The 16,890-nt window shown below is 36.1% G+C and overlaps 1 protein-coding gene across 1 annotated transcript in view; it reads right to left on the reverse strand.

Moving 5' to 3' along the window:
• The window catches only part of MYO9A (myosin IXA), a 266,091-nt gene that overhangs the window by 120,662 nt on the left and 128,539 nt on the right, over window positions 1-16,890 (reverse strand). The window contains exon 16 of the mRNA XM_060153325.1: window positions 12-87. Within this exon, the coding sequence (XP_060009308.1) occupies window positions 12-87 (76 nt within the window). The remainder of the gene's footprint in view (window positions 1-11; window positions 88-16,890) is intronic.

Genomic DNA, 16,890 nt, shown 5'->3' on the forward strand with positions numbered 1-16,890 from the left:
AACATACTTACTGTTGGTTTTTTTCATTTAGAGTGTTCATTCCCTGAAGATCAGAAAGAGGTGTTCTGGGATTTTTCCGAGTTATACCTAGCATAGAGAAAGCAAAAACTTTCAATCAATGCTAAGATAAACTAAACATGAAATAATTTTTCTAGGAACAAATGAAATTAATATACTTCAATAGTAAATATTTGCTAAACATATCAGAAATGTCTAAATAATAATAATATGAACCAAGTCCCATGACTGTTACTTATAAATTTGACTTAGTCAACAATGAAACCAATTCGGGAATTTAATAATAAATTCTTTAATTTCTTCTCTCATTTAAATATTATCAGGAAATACAAGGGTAACTGGGCAGAATGTCTAGAAGTATACAAACTCATTTCTTATTTTAATATTCAAAAAATTCCTAATGATTCCTTTGCACCATTTTTCAGCAACAGGATATTGCTCCTATAAACTACAGATTTTAGAGATCACTTAATCTTACATATAAAGACACTAAGAATCAAAGATGACGAATTGCTTCCTCAAGAATTACCAATATTTTTTAAACAAAAAATCTAATTAAAAAATGGGCAATGAACATTTTGGTACATGACTCTTTTTGAATTATGGTTTTCTCAGGGTATATGCCCAGTAGTGGGATTGCTGGGTCATATGGTAGTTCTATTTGTAGTTTTTCATTGCAGCTCTATTTACAATAGCCCGGAGATGGAAACAATCTAAGTGCCCATCATCGGATGAATGGATAAAGAAGATGTGGCACATATATACAATGGAATATTACTCAGCCATAAAACGAAATGAAATTGAGCTCTTTATAATGAGGTGGATAGACCTAGAGTCTGTCATACAGAGTGAAGTAGGTCAGAAAGAGAAAGACAAATACCGTATGCTAACACATATATATGGAATTTAAGAAAAAAAAAATGTCATGAAAAACCTAGGGGTAAGACAGGAATAAAGACACAGACCTACTGGAGAACAGACTTGAGGATATGGGGAGGGGGAAGGGTGAGCTGTGACAAAGCGAGAGAGAGGCATGGACATATATATATATACACTACAAAACGTAAGGTAGATAGCCAGTGGGAAGCAGCCACATAGCACAGGGATATCAGCTCGGCGCTTTGTGACCACCTGGAGGGGTAGGACAGGGAGGGTGGGAGGGAGGGAGATGCAAGAGGGAAGAGATATGGGAACATATGTGTATGTATAACTGATTCACTTTGTTATAAAGCAGAAACTAACACACCATTGTAAAGCAATTATACCCCAATAAAGATGTTCAAAAAAAATAGGCAGAAGACTTGAATAGACATTTTTCCAAAGGAGACACCCAGGTGGCTAACAGACACATAAAAAGATGCTCAACATTGCTAATCACTGGGGAAATGCAAATCAAAACCAAAATGAGATATCACCTCACACCGGTCAGAATGGCTATCATCAAAAAACACAAATAATGAATTCTGGCGAGGATGTGGAGAAAAGGTAGTGCTCATACACTACTGGTGGGAATATAAATTGGTACAGCCACTGTGGAAAACAGTACAGAGGTTTCTCAAAAAACTAAAAATGGAACTACCATATGATCCAGCAATTCCACTCCTGGGTACACATCTGGAAAAAATGAAAACACTAATTTGAAAAGATACATGCACTCCAATGTTCATAGCAGCCCTGTTTATAATAGCTAAGACATGGAAGCAACCCACATGCCCATCAACCAACACTTGGCTTAAGAAGATGTGGTATATGTATACAATGGCATATTACTCAGACATAAAAAAAAAAAAGAAATACTGCCATTTGCAGCAATGTGGAAGGACCTAGAGAATATTATGCGTAGTGAAGTAAGTCAGACAGAGAAAGACAAATACTTTATATGACTTATATATGGAATCTAAAAAAAATACAAATGAATGTATATGCAAAACAGCAACAGACTCACAGATACAGAAAACCAACATGTGGTTACCAAAGAGGAGAGGGAAGCAGGGAGGAACAAAATAGGGGTATGGGATTAACAGACAGACACAACTATATTTAAAACAGTAAAAGTATCTTTGAGATAACAATCTTGTATGTGGAAAATCCTAAGTAATTCACACAAAAAATTAGGACTATTAAACAAGTTTAGCAAAATTACAAGATATAAGATCAATATTCAAAAATCAACTTAGCAATAAACAATTGGAAAATGAAATTAAGAAAACAATTCCATTAATAATAGCAATAAAATAATATAAAAGGAATAAATTGAACAAAAAATATAAAATATCTACTGAAAAACTACAAAGCATCATAAAAAGCAATTAAAGAAAACCTAAATAAATGGAAAGCCATCCATGCTCATGGACTGGAAAATTTAATATTGTTAAGATGGCAGTGTTCCCCAAATTCATCTACAGATCAATGCAATCTCTATTAAAATTCCAGCTGCCTTTTTTTTTTTTTTACTGAAATGAATAAGCTGATCCTAAAATTAATATGGAAATGCAAAGGACCCAGAATAGCCATGTTGAAAAGAGAGAACATGGTTGGAAGACTGATACTTCCTGAATTAAAAACTTACTACAAAGATAAAGTAACTGAGACAGTATGGCACCAGCATAAAGACAGACAAATAGGTCAATGGAAAGGAAGTGAGAGTACAGAAATACATTTATGATCAACTAAATTTTGACAAAGGTGCCAAGACAATTCAATGGGAAAAGAATAATCTCTTCAACAAAAACTGGGAAAACTATATGTCCACATGGAAAAGAATGAAGTTGGATCAAAGACCAAAATACAAATGCTAAAAGTATAAAACTCTTAAAACATAGGAGTAAATATTCCTGACATTGGATTAGGCAATGGTTACTTAGAGATGAAACCAAAAGCACAAGCAACCAGAGAGAAAGACTGAGAAACTAGACATCACCAAAATCTAATACTTTTGTGCTTCAAAGGACACTATATCAAGAAAGTGAAAAGACAACCCACAAAATGGTATCAACAGAAAATGGCCCATCAAATATCTGATAAGAAGCTTGAATCCAGAGTATAAAAAGAACTTTTGCAACTGAAAATTACAAAAGATAACCCACTTTTAAAATGAACAGAGTATGAATAGATATTTTTCCAAAGACAACACACAAATGGCTAATAAGCACATAAAAAGATGCTCAACATCATTAGTCATCAGAGAAATGAAATCAAAACTATAATGAGGGCTTCCCTGGTGGCACAGTGGTTGAGAGTCCACCTGCCGATGCAGGGGATACGGGTTCGTGCCCCAGTCCGGGAAGATCCCACATGCCGCCGAGTGGCTGGGCCCGTGAGCCATGGCCGCTGAGCCTGCGCGTCCGGAGCCTGTGCTCCGCAACGGGAGAGGCCACAACAGTGAGAGGCCCGCGTACCGCAAAAAAATAAATAAATAAAACTACAATGAGATTGCACTTCACACCCCCTAGCATGACTATAATAAAAAAAGGAAGATAGTAAGTGTTGGCAAGGACATGTAAAAATTGGAAACTTGCATACACTGCTGAATGTGAAATGATACAGTCACTTTGCGAAACAGTCTAGCAGTTCAACAAAAAATTAAACAGTTACCATATGACCCAGAAATTCCACTACTAAGTATATACCCAACAGAACTGAAGACATACATCTATACCCACATAAAAACTGTTACTGGAAAACATATGTCTTGGGATCAACAAATTCAGTTAGAACTTTGAACAACTTTATTTTCTTACATATTTGAATGCATTGTTTTTGTTTCATTTATTCAGTTCCTAAGTCATGGACACCAAACATCCTTATGACAAATTATCATTTTCTATTCGCCATATGAATTCTTTTCTTCTGCATATTGAAATATAATCACTTCAGGCCTTTCCTTAATATTAGTAATGCAATTTTCAGATATGTTTCCTCTATTGAGATCACATAGGTGTTGATTTATGCCTCTACTTGATTTAGTAGTTCAAAATCTATTTCAACATCATTCTGATATTTCATAGTCTTAAATTTGTGCTACTGCTTTATTGGATTCATGTTCTTAAATTCTTCTTAAACTGTAAAGTGCTCACCGGGAATTTTCTTCTCGTTTTTGGTGTTGCCAAGACAATAGGGTGTTTCTTTTATGCATGTTATTTCCTTTTGTGTAATGATTTTTTAAACATTAATTATTAAATACTTCAAAGGAATAATATACTGATCACTTGCAACTGACCACTGAGATTAGAAAATGAAGTCCTGTGCACCTTTCTTCTTGATCCCATTTCAACAGCATCAGATCCCAACATTGCCCACTTGTTGGAATTAGCATAAAAGGACTTTAATATTGCTATCATAATGTTCAATGACTTAAAGTATAAGACAGTCTTATGACCTAACAAAAAAATCTCAGGAGAGAAATGGAAACTGTAAAAAGAATCCAAATGGATATTCTGGAACTGAAAACTGAAATTTTCTGAAATGAAAAATTCATTCTATGGTTTTACAAGGCAACTTGAAACAGCATAATGAACTTGATATCGGATAAATAAAAATTATCCAACATGAAGAACAGGAAGAACAAAGATAGAAGAAAAATCCACAGAATATGAGGAATCTGAGACAATATCAAATATTCTATGAGCATGTAATTGGGGTCTCAGAAGAAAAAGAGAAATTGCAGCAGAAAAAGATTTCTGAAAAAATACTGACCAAAAACTTCCTAAATTTGATGAAAAATAATGAAGCACAGGTCCAAAAGGTATAGCTAATACCAAACAGCATAAATATAAATATAAATGATATCTAGGGACATCACAGTCAAACTGCTGAAAATGAAAAAATAAAGAGAAAATCTTGAAGCAGCCAGATGAAAAAAGGTATATTAGATATGAAAGAATGACAACAGAATGACATCTGAGTTTAACATCACAAATAATGTAGGACAAAAGAAAATGGAACATCTTTAAAGTGCCAAAAGTTTGATAGTTCCTAATGATGTTAAACATATGTCTACTTTATGACACAGTAAACTCCATCATAACTTTTACCCAAGGAATGAAAATTTATATACACAAAATGAATTGAACAAGAATGTTTATAGCAGGGTTCCTCACAATAGCTCAAGAGAGTACAAACCTCATATCCATCAAGAAATAAATGATAAACACAAAGTTGTATACACAATTGTATATACATATACAATGGAATACAACTCAGCAACAAATTACTGATATAGGGAACAAGATAAATGAACACATATATAATTATGTTACATAACAGAATCAGAACACAAAAGAATACTGTATGATTCCATTTCTGTTTTAGAAAAGGCAAAATTAATTTATAGTAACAGACATCTTAAGAGGAGTTGTCTAAAGGGGGTGCGAAAATGTACAAGAGAGTAAGAATAAACTTTCTGATACAACTTTATTCGAATATTTTATATTTTTGTGGTCATATCTTTTTATGTTCATATGCTTTAGGTTTGTCTCTTATAAACATCTTACAGCTGAATTTTATTTTAATTGCATAATCTTTTTTTAAACTGTTTAGCTGGGTTTATTTTATTCGTATTACTGATATATCTGGAATGTTTTCTGCCTTATTTTATGTTTTGTATCTACCCTAATTATTGTATGCTTTTACCCAGACCTCTACTGAACTATTTTCTTTATATTCTGATTTCTTTGTTTTGTTTTGGAAGTTATATACACTCTCCTCTTTGATTATTCTTGAATTTTTTACATATTCATGAATTCTAAACTAAATTAATTCTCTATTCTCTTTTTCTAAAGAGTACGAAACCTTTAAATCTCTGATACAAGTCATCCCCTTCCTATCACAGCTATTGTTACCCAGTATTTATTTTCACCTTATTTTCTTCCCATTAATCAAGCAAATTAGGCATTAAGTTTTATAAAACTTGTATTTTACAAGTTTCTCAAAACTTCCTAGTGAGTTCAGCTTCTTTCTCAACTAAATCTTTTTATAAATTCTACTGATGAAGATCTGCTCAAATTACTATCTAGTTTTATTTACTGCTATTGTTCACCTGTGCCTGACATAGCTTTCTCCATCCTTTTATTTTTATCATTTTAAGAATCTAGATATCATTTAATTAAACTTTTTGAAAAATTCATTTTGAGATTTTAATTGGTGATATTAATCTATTTTTATTAATTTAAATCATAGTACTTGTTTCTTGTATTTTGTTTCACTTTTATTTCACTCTTCAAATCCATATTCCCCCTTGTTAGTTTTCATTTGATAGATAAAGGTTTCTCGTGCTACTTTAGAAGACAGAGATTCAGAGAATTCCCTGGAAGACAGAGATTCAGGGAATTCCCTGGTGATCTAGTGGTTAGGACTCTGTGCTTTTGCTGCCGAACGCATGGGTTCAATCCCTGGTTGGGGGACTAAAGTCTCACAAGCCACTTGCAGCTGACAACAACAACAACAAAAAAGAATCAATTTTTGTTATTGTCTGTAAGGCAGACATTCATGTTTGTTTATCCACATTGATATCCTAAATTTGATAAATAGCCTTATTCTATCCACTCAGTAGAAATAGCTCCCTGACTTTCCTGCAGGCTTCCCCAAAATACATATTGGCATACCCTGTATTTGTTTCCATCTACCATTTTCAAACAAGAATTCTGATCACGTAACATTTTTTTTTAGAATATTTTAAATTATTTTAATGCAAATCTCTGCAGTGGATAGCAGACAAGGGCTTTAGCATTCATTATCACATTTGAGCCTCGCGTTGCCCCTGTGCAGTGGGGACTACCTTTCAGAGAAGGAAATTGAGGCTCTGAGAAACAACATCTTCCACACACAGGAATACAGGGGCTAAGTGGCAGAGCCAAAATTTGTACCTGGCACTGCCTGACTCCAAATGCCAGGCTGTTTCTCCTCTCTCTTTTGAGAGTAACGTGGAGGTCCCCACGTCAGAATCTTTGTGCCCTGCCACAGCCCTGGCAAAAAGCAAAAGATGGTCAGGTCTTCCCGGCACTGAAGGCTTCCCCAAGATCAGTCAAGCTGGCTAGTTCCCACTCTGGTCCTGATGAGGCCCTGATGAGTAAGGTGTGGACACTTCCTGGGGTTCCCATAACATATTTTAATTTTTGGTATGCTTAATTCCATGAAAAATAGTCTCTTCTAGATATCTATCTAAGACTTATGTCAGGCTTCATGATATGCAATTAATTTTTAAAATTGTGGTAAAATTTACATATTGTAGAACATACTCATTATAAGCATACAGTTAGTTAAGTTTAGACAAAACTGCCACCAAAAGAAGATATAGAATATTTCCGGGGACTTCCCTGGCGGTCCAGTGGTTAAGACTCTGCACTTCCACTGCAGAGGGCATGGGTTCGATCCCTGGTGGGGGAACTAAGATCCGGCATGCCATGTGGCACGGCCAAAAAAAGAAAAGAAAAATTTCCATCATCTCCCAAAGTTCCCTCAAGCCCTTTCTTCGACAATCCCCCACACACCCTCCTGGACCAAGGCAACCACTAACCTGCTGTCCATATCAACTGGTTTGCATTTTCTGGAATTTGATATTAGTGGAATAAAACAGTATGCTCTCTTTTGTGTAAGGTTTCACTCAACATTACATTTTAGAGTTTGATCTATAAAAAGTCTTCATGTGAACATATGTGTTCATTTCTTACGTGGAGAGAACATATGGAAAGCATATGCTTACCTTTATAAAAAACTGACACTGTTTTCCAAAATAACTGTACTATATTTTACATTGTCAGCAGAGTGGATAAGCATTCCAGCTGCTCCACACACTCACCATCAGTACTGTCAACTTCTTAAACTTTAGCCATGACACAGGGTGTTAATGTGACTTCACTGTGATTATAATTTGCATTCCCTAATGACTTATAAAGCTGGTAATCTTTAATGCGCCTATAGATGATTCATATATCTTCTTTTCTAAGTGTATGCTTAAACCTCTTGACCATTTTTTTTTTTTTACCCAGAAAGTAACATTTTTTTTTTTTGGCTGCACCGCGTGGCATGTGGGGTCTTCCCCAAACAGGGATCAAATCTGCGCCCCCTGCAGTGGAAGCACAGAGTCTTAACCACTGGACTGCCAGGGAAGTCCCCTCTTGACCATTTTTAACTGAACTGTTTCTCTTATTATTGCAGGAGGTTTTTAAAAAATATTTTGAAGTCCATTATCGGTTATGTATTATAAATTATTATGAATATTGTTTCCCAGGCTGTGATATGCTTTATGTTTTTTTTACAATATCTTTTTTTAAAGTAGAAGTTTTCAATTTTGGTGAACTCTAATTTCTCAATTTTTTCCTTTTATACTTCATGCTCTTATGTCCCATCTAATAAATTTTGTCCCAAGACTGCAAAGATTCTCTCAGGTTTTCTTCTATCAATTTGATAGTTTCGTTCTTTGCAAAGAGCTGTATGACCCATTTCAAGTTAATTTTTATGTATAATATAAGGTAAGGGTCAAAGTTCTCTTGAACATATGGATATCCAGGTTGTTCCAGTGCTGTTTATTTTTTTAAAGACTATATATACCCCCACTGAATTATCTGAGGGCCTTTGGGGAAAATCAATGGACAATATATGTATAGATCTTTTCCTGGACTCTGTTTTTTATTTTTTTTCTGCAGAAAAGGATTTTATTCAATTTTTCTAAAATTACTAAAATTTTTTTATTGGAGTATAGTAGCTTTACAATGTCGTGTTAGCTTCTTCTGTACAGCAAAGTGAATCAGCTATACATATACATACTTCCCCTCTTTTTTGGATTTCCTTCCCATTTAGGTCACCACAGAGCACTGAGTACAGTTCCCTGTGCTATACAGTAGGTTTCTATTGCTCTCTTGCTTACACTAAGAGAACAATGTCATGATTATTTTAATCTTAAAATCATATAGTGTAAGACCTCCAGCATCATTATTCTTCTTCACAATTGTTTTGGTCATTCTAGATATTCTACATTTCTATATAAATCTTAGTTATCACCATATGAATTGCTACCCCAAAATCTGCCTTGATATTCACTGGGACTTCATTCAATCCACAGATCCATCTGGGGGAGAACTGACATCTCAGAAATACAAAAATATGTATCTCTCTTCATTTATTTAGGCACTTTTCAATTTCTCTCAGTTATATACTGGTCTAACAGTATTTGGTAAATTTATCCCTAAATATTTCATGTTTTGGTATGCTATATTATAATCCATTACATATCAAATCACTCCAAAGCCTAGCACTTTAAAATAACACGTAACATCACAGACTTTGTAGAGGAACAGGTTTCAACAGCTGCTTAGCTGGGTGGTTCTGACAGGGTCTCTCATGAGTTGTATTCAAGCTGTCAGCCAAGGCTGTGGTCATTTCAAAACTAGAATGGAACTGAAGGACCTGTCTCTAAGGTCACTCATGTGACCTTAGAGGCAAGCCTCAAAGGTCTCCACTGCCTTTGACTAGAGGCTTCAGTGGGATTCTCAGTAGGGCTACTCACAACAGCAGCTTGATCCTCCAAGAGACAGTGATCCGAGAGAGAGCTAGCAAGTGAGAAAGTACCTAAGATGGAAACTGTAGTCTTTTTTAACAATTTTGGAAGTGATGTACTATTACTTCTGCTATGTCCTATAGGTCACATAGACCAACACTGCTAAAATGTGGGAGGAGACTACACAAGGTTGTAAATATCAGAAGATGGGGATAAATGGGGAATAACTACTGTAGCTGGCTGCCACAGATATATAAATGGAATTTATAAGTTTCACTTTTCAGATTAAAGAAGCATTTTTTAAACCCGTTAGTACTTTCTATATAGATGATCATGCTGTCTACATCTTCCTTTTCAATCTATGTACCTATTTCTTTTTGCTGCCTTGTTGCACAATTACCTTTAGTACAATGTTAAATCTGAGAGGCAAAAGCAGATATCTTTCCCTTGTTCTTAATGTCAGGGAAGAAGTACTCAGTCTTTCACCATAACATATGAAGTCTGCTGTAGAATTGTCATGTGTATTCTTTATAAAGTTGAGGAAGTTGCCTTCTATTCCTAGGTTGCTACAAGTTTTTAAATAGGAATGGGCATAGAATTATGACAAGTTCCTTATATCCATCTACTAAGATGATATGGTTTTTCTTTTTTAGATGATTAATATCTATATTATAAATTATGACTCTCTATATACATATATATAAAACATTATATTGATTGATTTTCTATATCAAACTAATCTTTCATTCCTGAATTTCCACTTGCTCTTCATGTATTATTCTTTAAATATATTGCTGAATTCACGCTGCTCTTATTTTGTTAAGGATTTTTACATCTCTCACTGTGAGGAATGTTAGACTGTAATTTTCTTGTAATGCTATCTAATTTTGGATTTACAGTAATAATACTGGTCTCATGATATGATTTGTATAGTACTACTTGCTCCTCTGTTTCCTGAAAGAGTTGAGGAGAACTGGTATAACTGCTTTCTTAAACATTCCTTAAGGACTTCCCTGGTGGTGCAGTGGTTAAGAATCCACCTGCCAATGCAGGGGACATGGGTTCAATCCCTGATCCTGGAAAATCCCACATGCCATGGAGCAACTAAGCCCATGTGCCACAACTACTGAGCCTGCGCTCTAGAGCCCATGAGCCACAACTAATGAGGCCACAAACCACAACTACTGAAGCCCGCGCACTCTAGGGCCCACGTGGCACAACTACTGAGCCCATGTGCTACAGTGACTGAAGCCTGTGCGCCTAGAGCCCAGGCTCCGCAACAAGATAAGCCACCACAATGAGAAGCCCGTGCATCATAACAAAGAGTAGCCCCCGCTCACCGAAACTAGAGAAAGCCTGTGCACAGCAACGAAGACCCAACGCAGCCAAAAATAAAAAAACAAAAATGAAAACATTTCTTAAATAAAATTGACTACTGAAGCTATATGGGCCTGGACTTTTTTGTTTTCATGTGTGGGAAGATTTTACTTATGAATCCAATCATTGATACAGGACTAAAAAGATAAAGAGATTCTTTATTTTTCCTTGGGTCAATTTTGATAACTGCTGACATTCAAGGAATCTGTCCATTTCATCTAAGTTGTTGAATATACTGGCATAAATGTTCATAATCTTTCCTCAACCTTTTGATGTCTATACCATATGTAACTGTGTCCACTTGTTCATTTCCGATAACAGTATTTGTGTCTTCTCTCATATTTCTTGATCAGAATGGCCAGAACTACACTATCCAATACAGCAGCCACTAGCTACACATGGCCATTCAAATTTAAACTGATTTAATTAAAACTTCAGTTTTAAAATTTTTTAAAAATTTCAGGTGTTTAACAACCACATGTGGCTAGTGGCTACAGTTTTGACCAGCATAGTTGGAGAACATTTCCATCCTCACAGAAAGTTCTATTGAATGGTGCTGGACTCAAGCTTTATTAATTTCATTGCTCTTTTCAAAATACCAGCTTTTGGAGGCCGTGCTCTTCTCAGTTGGCGACGCGCTGCATCAGCGGCTGCAGGGTGGGCCTGCCGACTGGTGGCAGACACGGCACGTGGCCACCGTGGCAGCGGCCTTCCACACAAACTTCAACTACACGTGGCTGCACGTGTGTTGCCAGGGCACGCGCTGTGTGCCATCCTGGGCAAGGTGCTGTGCGACCAGGCGCTCAGTGGGCCGGTGTACATCTCTGCCTTCTACTTCAGTATGAGTATTCTCCAGGAAAGGGATGACATAGTTTTTAACCTGAGACAGAAATTCTGGAATACATGTAAGAGTAGTCTGAGGTACTGGCCTTTTGTACAGCACCAGAGTGCAGACAGCAGGAGCAAGAAGAATTACAATCCTGTAGCCTGCAGAACAAAACCCACATTCACAGAAAGACACACAAGATGGAAAGGCAGAGGGCTATGTAACAGAAGAAGGAACAAGATAAAACTCCAGAAACACAACTAAATGACATGGAGATACACAACCTCCCAGAAAAAGAATTCAGAATAATGATAGTGAACATGATCCAGGACCTCAGAAAAAAAAATGGAGGCAAAGATTGAGAAGATGCAAGACATGTTTAACAAAGACCTAGAAGAATTAAAGAACAAACAAACAGAGATGAACAATACAATAACTGAAATGAAAATTACACTAGAAGGAATCAATAGCAGAATAACTGAGGCAGAAGAACGGATAAGTGACCTGGAAGACAGAATGGTGGAATTCACTGCTGTGGAACAGAATAAAGAAAAAAGAATGAAAAGAAATGAAGACAGACTAAGAGACCTCTGGGACAACATCAAACGCAACAACATTCACATTATAGGGGTCCCAGAAGGAGAAGAGGGAGAGAAAGGACCAGAGAAAATATGTGAAGAGATTATAGTCGAAAACTTCCCTAACCTGGGAAAGTAAATAGCCACCCAAGTCCAGGAAGCGCAGAGAGTACCAGGCAGGATAAACCCAAGGAGAAACACGCCAAGACACAAAGTAATCAAACTGACAAAAATTAAAGACAAAGAAAAATTATTGAAAGCAACAAGGAAAAAACGACAAATAACATAAAAGGGAACTCCCATAAGGTTAACAGCTGAGTTCTCAGCAGAAACTCTACAAGCCAGAAGGGAGTGGCATGACATATTTAAAGTGATGAAAGGGAAGAACCTACAACCAAGATTATTCTACCCAGCAAGGATCTCATTCAGATTCGATGGAGAAATCAAACGCTTTACAGACAAGCAAAAGCTAAGAGAATTCAGCACCACCCAACTAGCTCTACAACAAATGCTAAAGTAACTTCTCTAAGTAGGAAACACAAGAGAAGAAAAGGACCTACAAAAATAAACCCCAAAACAACTAAGAAAATGGTCATAGGAACGTACATATCGAAAATTACCTTAAACGTGAATGGATTAAATGCTCCAACCAAAAGACACAGGCTTGCTGAATGGATACAAAAACAAGACCCATATATATGCTGTCTACAAGAGACCCACTTCTGACCTAGGGACAAATACAGACTGAATTGAGGGGATGGAAAAAGATACTCCACGCAAATGGAAATCAAAAGAAAGATGGAGTAGCAATACTCATACCAGATTAAATAGACTTTAAAATATACAATGTTACAAGAGACAAGGAAGGACACTACATAATGATCAAGGGATCAATCCAAGAAGAGGATATAACAATTATAAATATATAGGCACCCAACATAGGAGCATCTCAATACATAAGGCAACAGCTAACAGCTATAAAAGAGGAAATCGACAGCAACACAATAATAGTGGGGGTCTTTAATGCCTCACTTACACGAATAGACAGATCATGGAAAAAGAAAATAAATAAGGAAACAGAAACTTTAAATGACACAGTACACCAGATAGATTTAATTGATATTTATAGGATATTCCATCCAAAAACAGCAGATTACACTTTCTTCTCAAGGGCGCACGGAACATTCTCCAGGATAGATCACATCTTGGGTCACAAATCAAGCCTCAGTAAATTTAAGAAAACTGAAATCATATCAAGCATCTTTTCTGACCACAACACTTTGAGATCAGAAATCAATTAATTACAGGGTAAAAATGTAAAAAAACACAATCACATGGAGGCTAAACAATATGTTACTAAATAACCGAGACAACACTGAAGAAATCAAAGAGGAAATCAAAAAACACCTAGAGACAAATGACAGTGAAAACACGATGATCCAAAACCTATGTGAATCGGCAAAAGCAGTTCGAAGAGGCAAGTTTATAGCTATACAAGCCTACCTCAAGAAACAAGAAAAACCTCAAATAAACAATCTAACCTTACACCTAAAGGAACTACAGAAAGAAGAACAAACAAAACCCAAAGTTAGCAGAAGGAAAGAAATCATAAAGATCAGAGCAGAAAGAAATGAAATAGAAACAAAGAAAACAATAGCAAAGATCAATAAAACTAAAAGCTGGTGCTTTGAGAAGATAAACAAAATTGATAAACCATTAGCCAGACTCATCAAGAAAAAGAGGGAGAAGACTCAAATCAATAAAATTAGAAATGAAAAAGGAGAAGTTACAAAAGACACCGCAGAAACACAAAGCATCCTAAGAGACTACTACGAGCCACTCTATGCCAATAAAATGGACATCCTGGAAGAAATGGACAAATTCTTAGTAAGGTATAACCTTCCACGACTGAACCAGGAAGAAATAGAAAATATGAACAGACCAATCACAAGTAATGAAATGGAAACTGTGATTAAAAATCTTCCAACAAACAAAAGTCCAGGACCACATGGCTTCACAGGTGAATTCTATCAAACATTTAGAGAAGAGCTAACACCCATCCTTCTCAAATTCTTCCAAAAAATTGCAGAGGAAGGAACACTCCCAAACTCATTCTATGAGGCCACTATCACCCTGATACCAAAACCAGACAAAGATACTACAAATAAAGAAAATTATAGACCAATATCACTGATGAATATAGAGGTAAAAATCCTCAACAAAATACTAGCAAACAGAATCCAACACCACATTAAAAGGATCATACACCACGATCAAGTGGGATTTATCCCAGGGATGCAAGGATTCTTCAGTATAGGCAAATCAATCAATGTGATACACCATATTAACAAATTGAAGAAGAAAAACCATATGATCATCTCAATAGATGCAAAATAGCTTCTGACAAAATTCAACACCCATTTATGATAAAAACTCTCCAGAAAGTGGGCATAGAGGGAACCTACCTCAACATAATAAAGGCCATATACAACAAACCCACAGCGAACATCATTCTCAATGGTGAAAAACTGAAAGCATTTCCTCTAAGATCAGGAACAAGACAAGGATGTCCACTCTCAGCACTCTTATTCAACATAGTTTTGGAAGTCCTAGCTACAGCAATCAGAGAAGAAAAAGAAATAAAAGGAATACAAATTGGAAAAGAAGAAGTAAAACTGTCACTGTTTGTAGATGACATGATACTATACATAGAGAATCCTACGGATGCTACCAGAAAACTACTACAGCTAATCAACAAGTTTGGTAAAGTTGCAGGATACAAAATTAATGCACAGAAATCTCTTGCATTCCTATATACTAATGAAAAATCTGAAAGAGAAATTAAGGAAACACTGCCATTTACCACTGCAACAAAAAGAATAAAATACCTAGGAATAAACCTACCTGGGGAGACAAAAGACCTGCATGCAGAAAACTATAAGACATGGATGAAAGAAATTAAAGATGATACCAACAGATGGAGAGATATACCATGTTCTTGGATTGGAAGAATACTGTGAAAATGACTATACTACCGAAAGCATTCAATGCAATCCCTATCAAATTACCAATGGCATTTTTTACAGAACTGGAAAAAAAATCTTAAAATTTATATGCAGACACAAAAGACCCCGAATAGCCAAAGCAGTCTTGAGGGAAACAAGCGGAGCTGGAGGAATCATACTCCCTGACTTCAGACTATACTACAAAGCTGCAGTAATCAAGACAATATGGTACTTGTACAAGAACAGGAATATAGATCAATGGAACAAGATAGAAAGCCCAGAGATAAACCCACGCACCTATGGTCAGGTAATCTATGACAAACGAGGCAAGGATATATAATGGAGAGAAGACAGTCTCTTCAATAAGTGGTGCTGGGAAAACTGGACAGCTACATGTGAAAGAATGAAATTAGAACACTCCATAACACCATGCACAAAAATAAACTCAAAATGGATTAGAGACCTAAATGAAAGACCGGACACTATAAAACTCTTAGAGGAAAACATAGGAAGAACACTCTTTGACATAAATCACAGCAAGATCTTTTTTGATCCACCTCCTAGAGTAATGGAAATAAAAACAAAAATAAACAAATGGGACCTAATGAAACTTCAAAGCTTTTGCACAGCAAAGGAAACCATAAACAAAACAAAAAGACAACCCTCAGGATGGGAGAAAATATTTGCAAACGAATCAACGGACAAAGGATTAATCTCCAAAATATAAAAACAGCTCATGCAGCTCAATATTAAAAAAACAAGCAACCCAATCCAAAAATGGGCAGAAGACCTAAATAGATGTTTCTCCAAAGAAGACATACAGATGGCCAAGAAGCACATGAAAAGCTGCTCAACATCACTAATTATTAGAGAAATGCAAATCAAAACTACAACGAGGTATCACCTCACACCAGTTAGAATGGGCATCATCAGAAAATCTACAAACAACAAATGCTGGAGTGGGTGTGGAGAAAAGGGAACCCTCTTGCCCTGCTGGTGGGAATGTAAACTGATACAGCCACTATGGAGAACAGTATGGAGGTTCCTTAAAAAGCTAAAAATAGAATTACCATATGATCCAGCAATCCCACTACTGGGCATATACCCAGAGAAAACCATAATTCAAAAAGACACGTGCACCCCAATGTTCACTGCAGCACTATTTACAATAGCCAGGTCATGGAAGCAACCTAAATGTCCATCAACAGATGAATGGATAAAGAAGATGTGGTACATATATACAATGGAATATTACTCAGCCATAAAAAGGGACGAAATTGGGTCATTTGTTGAGACGTGGATGGATCCAGAGACTGTCATACAGAGTGAAGTTAAGTCAGAAAGAGAAAAACAAACATTGTATATTAACGCATATATGTGGAACCTAGAAAAATGGTACAGATGAACCAGTCTGCAGGGCAGAAATTGAGACACAGATGTAGAACACAAACATATGGACACCAATGGGGGAAAGTGGCAGGGGGGTGGGGGTGGTGATGTGATGAACTGGGCCATTGGGATTGACATGTATACACTGATGTGTATAAAACTGATGACTAATAAGAACCTGCTGTATTACAAAAATAAATAAAA

This window comes from Lagenorhynchus albirostris, chromosome 1 (genome assembly GCF_949774975.1).
Source record: "Lagenorhynchus albirostris chromosome 1, mLagAlb1.1, whole genome shotgun sequence".
Classification (NCBI taxonomy): Eukaryota; Metazoa; Chordata; class Mammalia; order Artiodactyla; family Delphinidae; genus Lagenorhynchus; species Lagenorhynchus albirostris.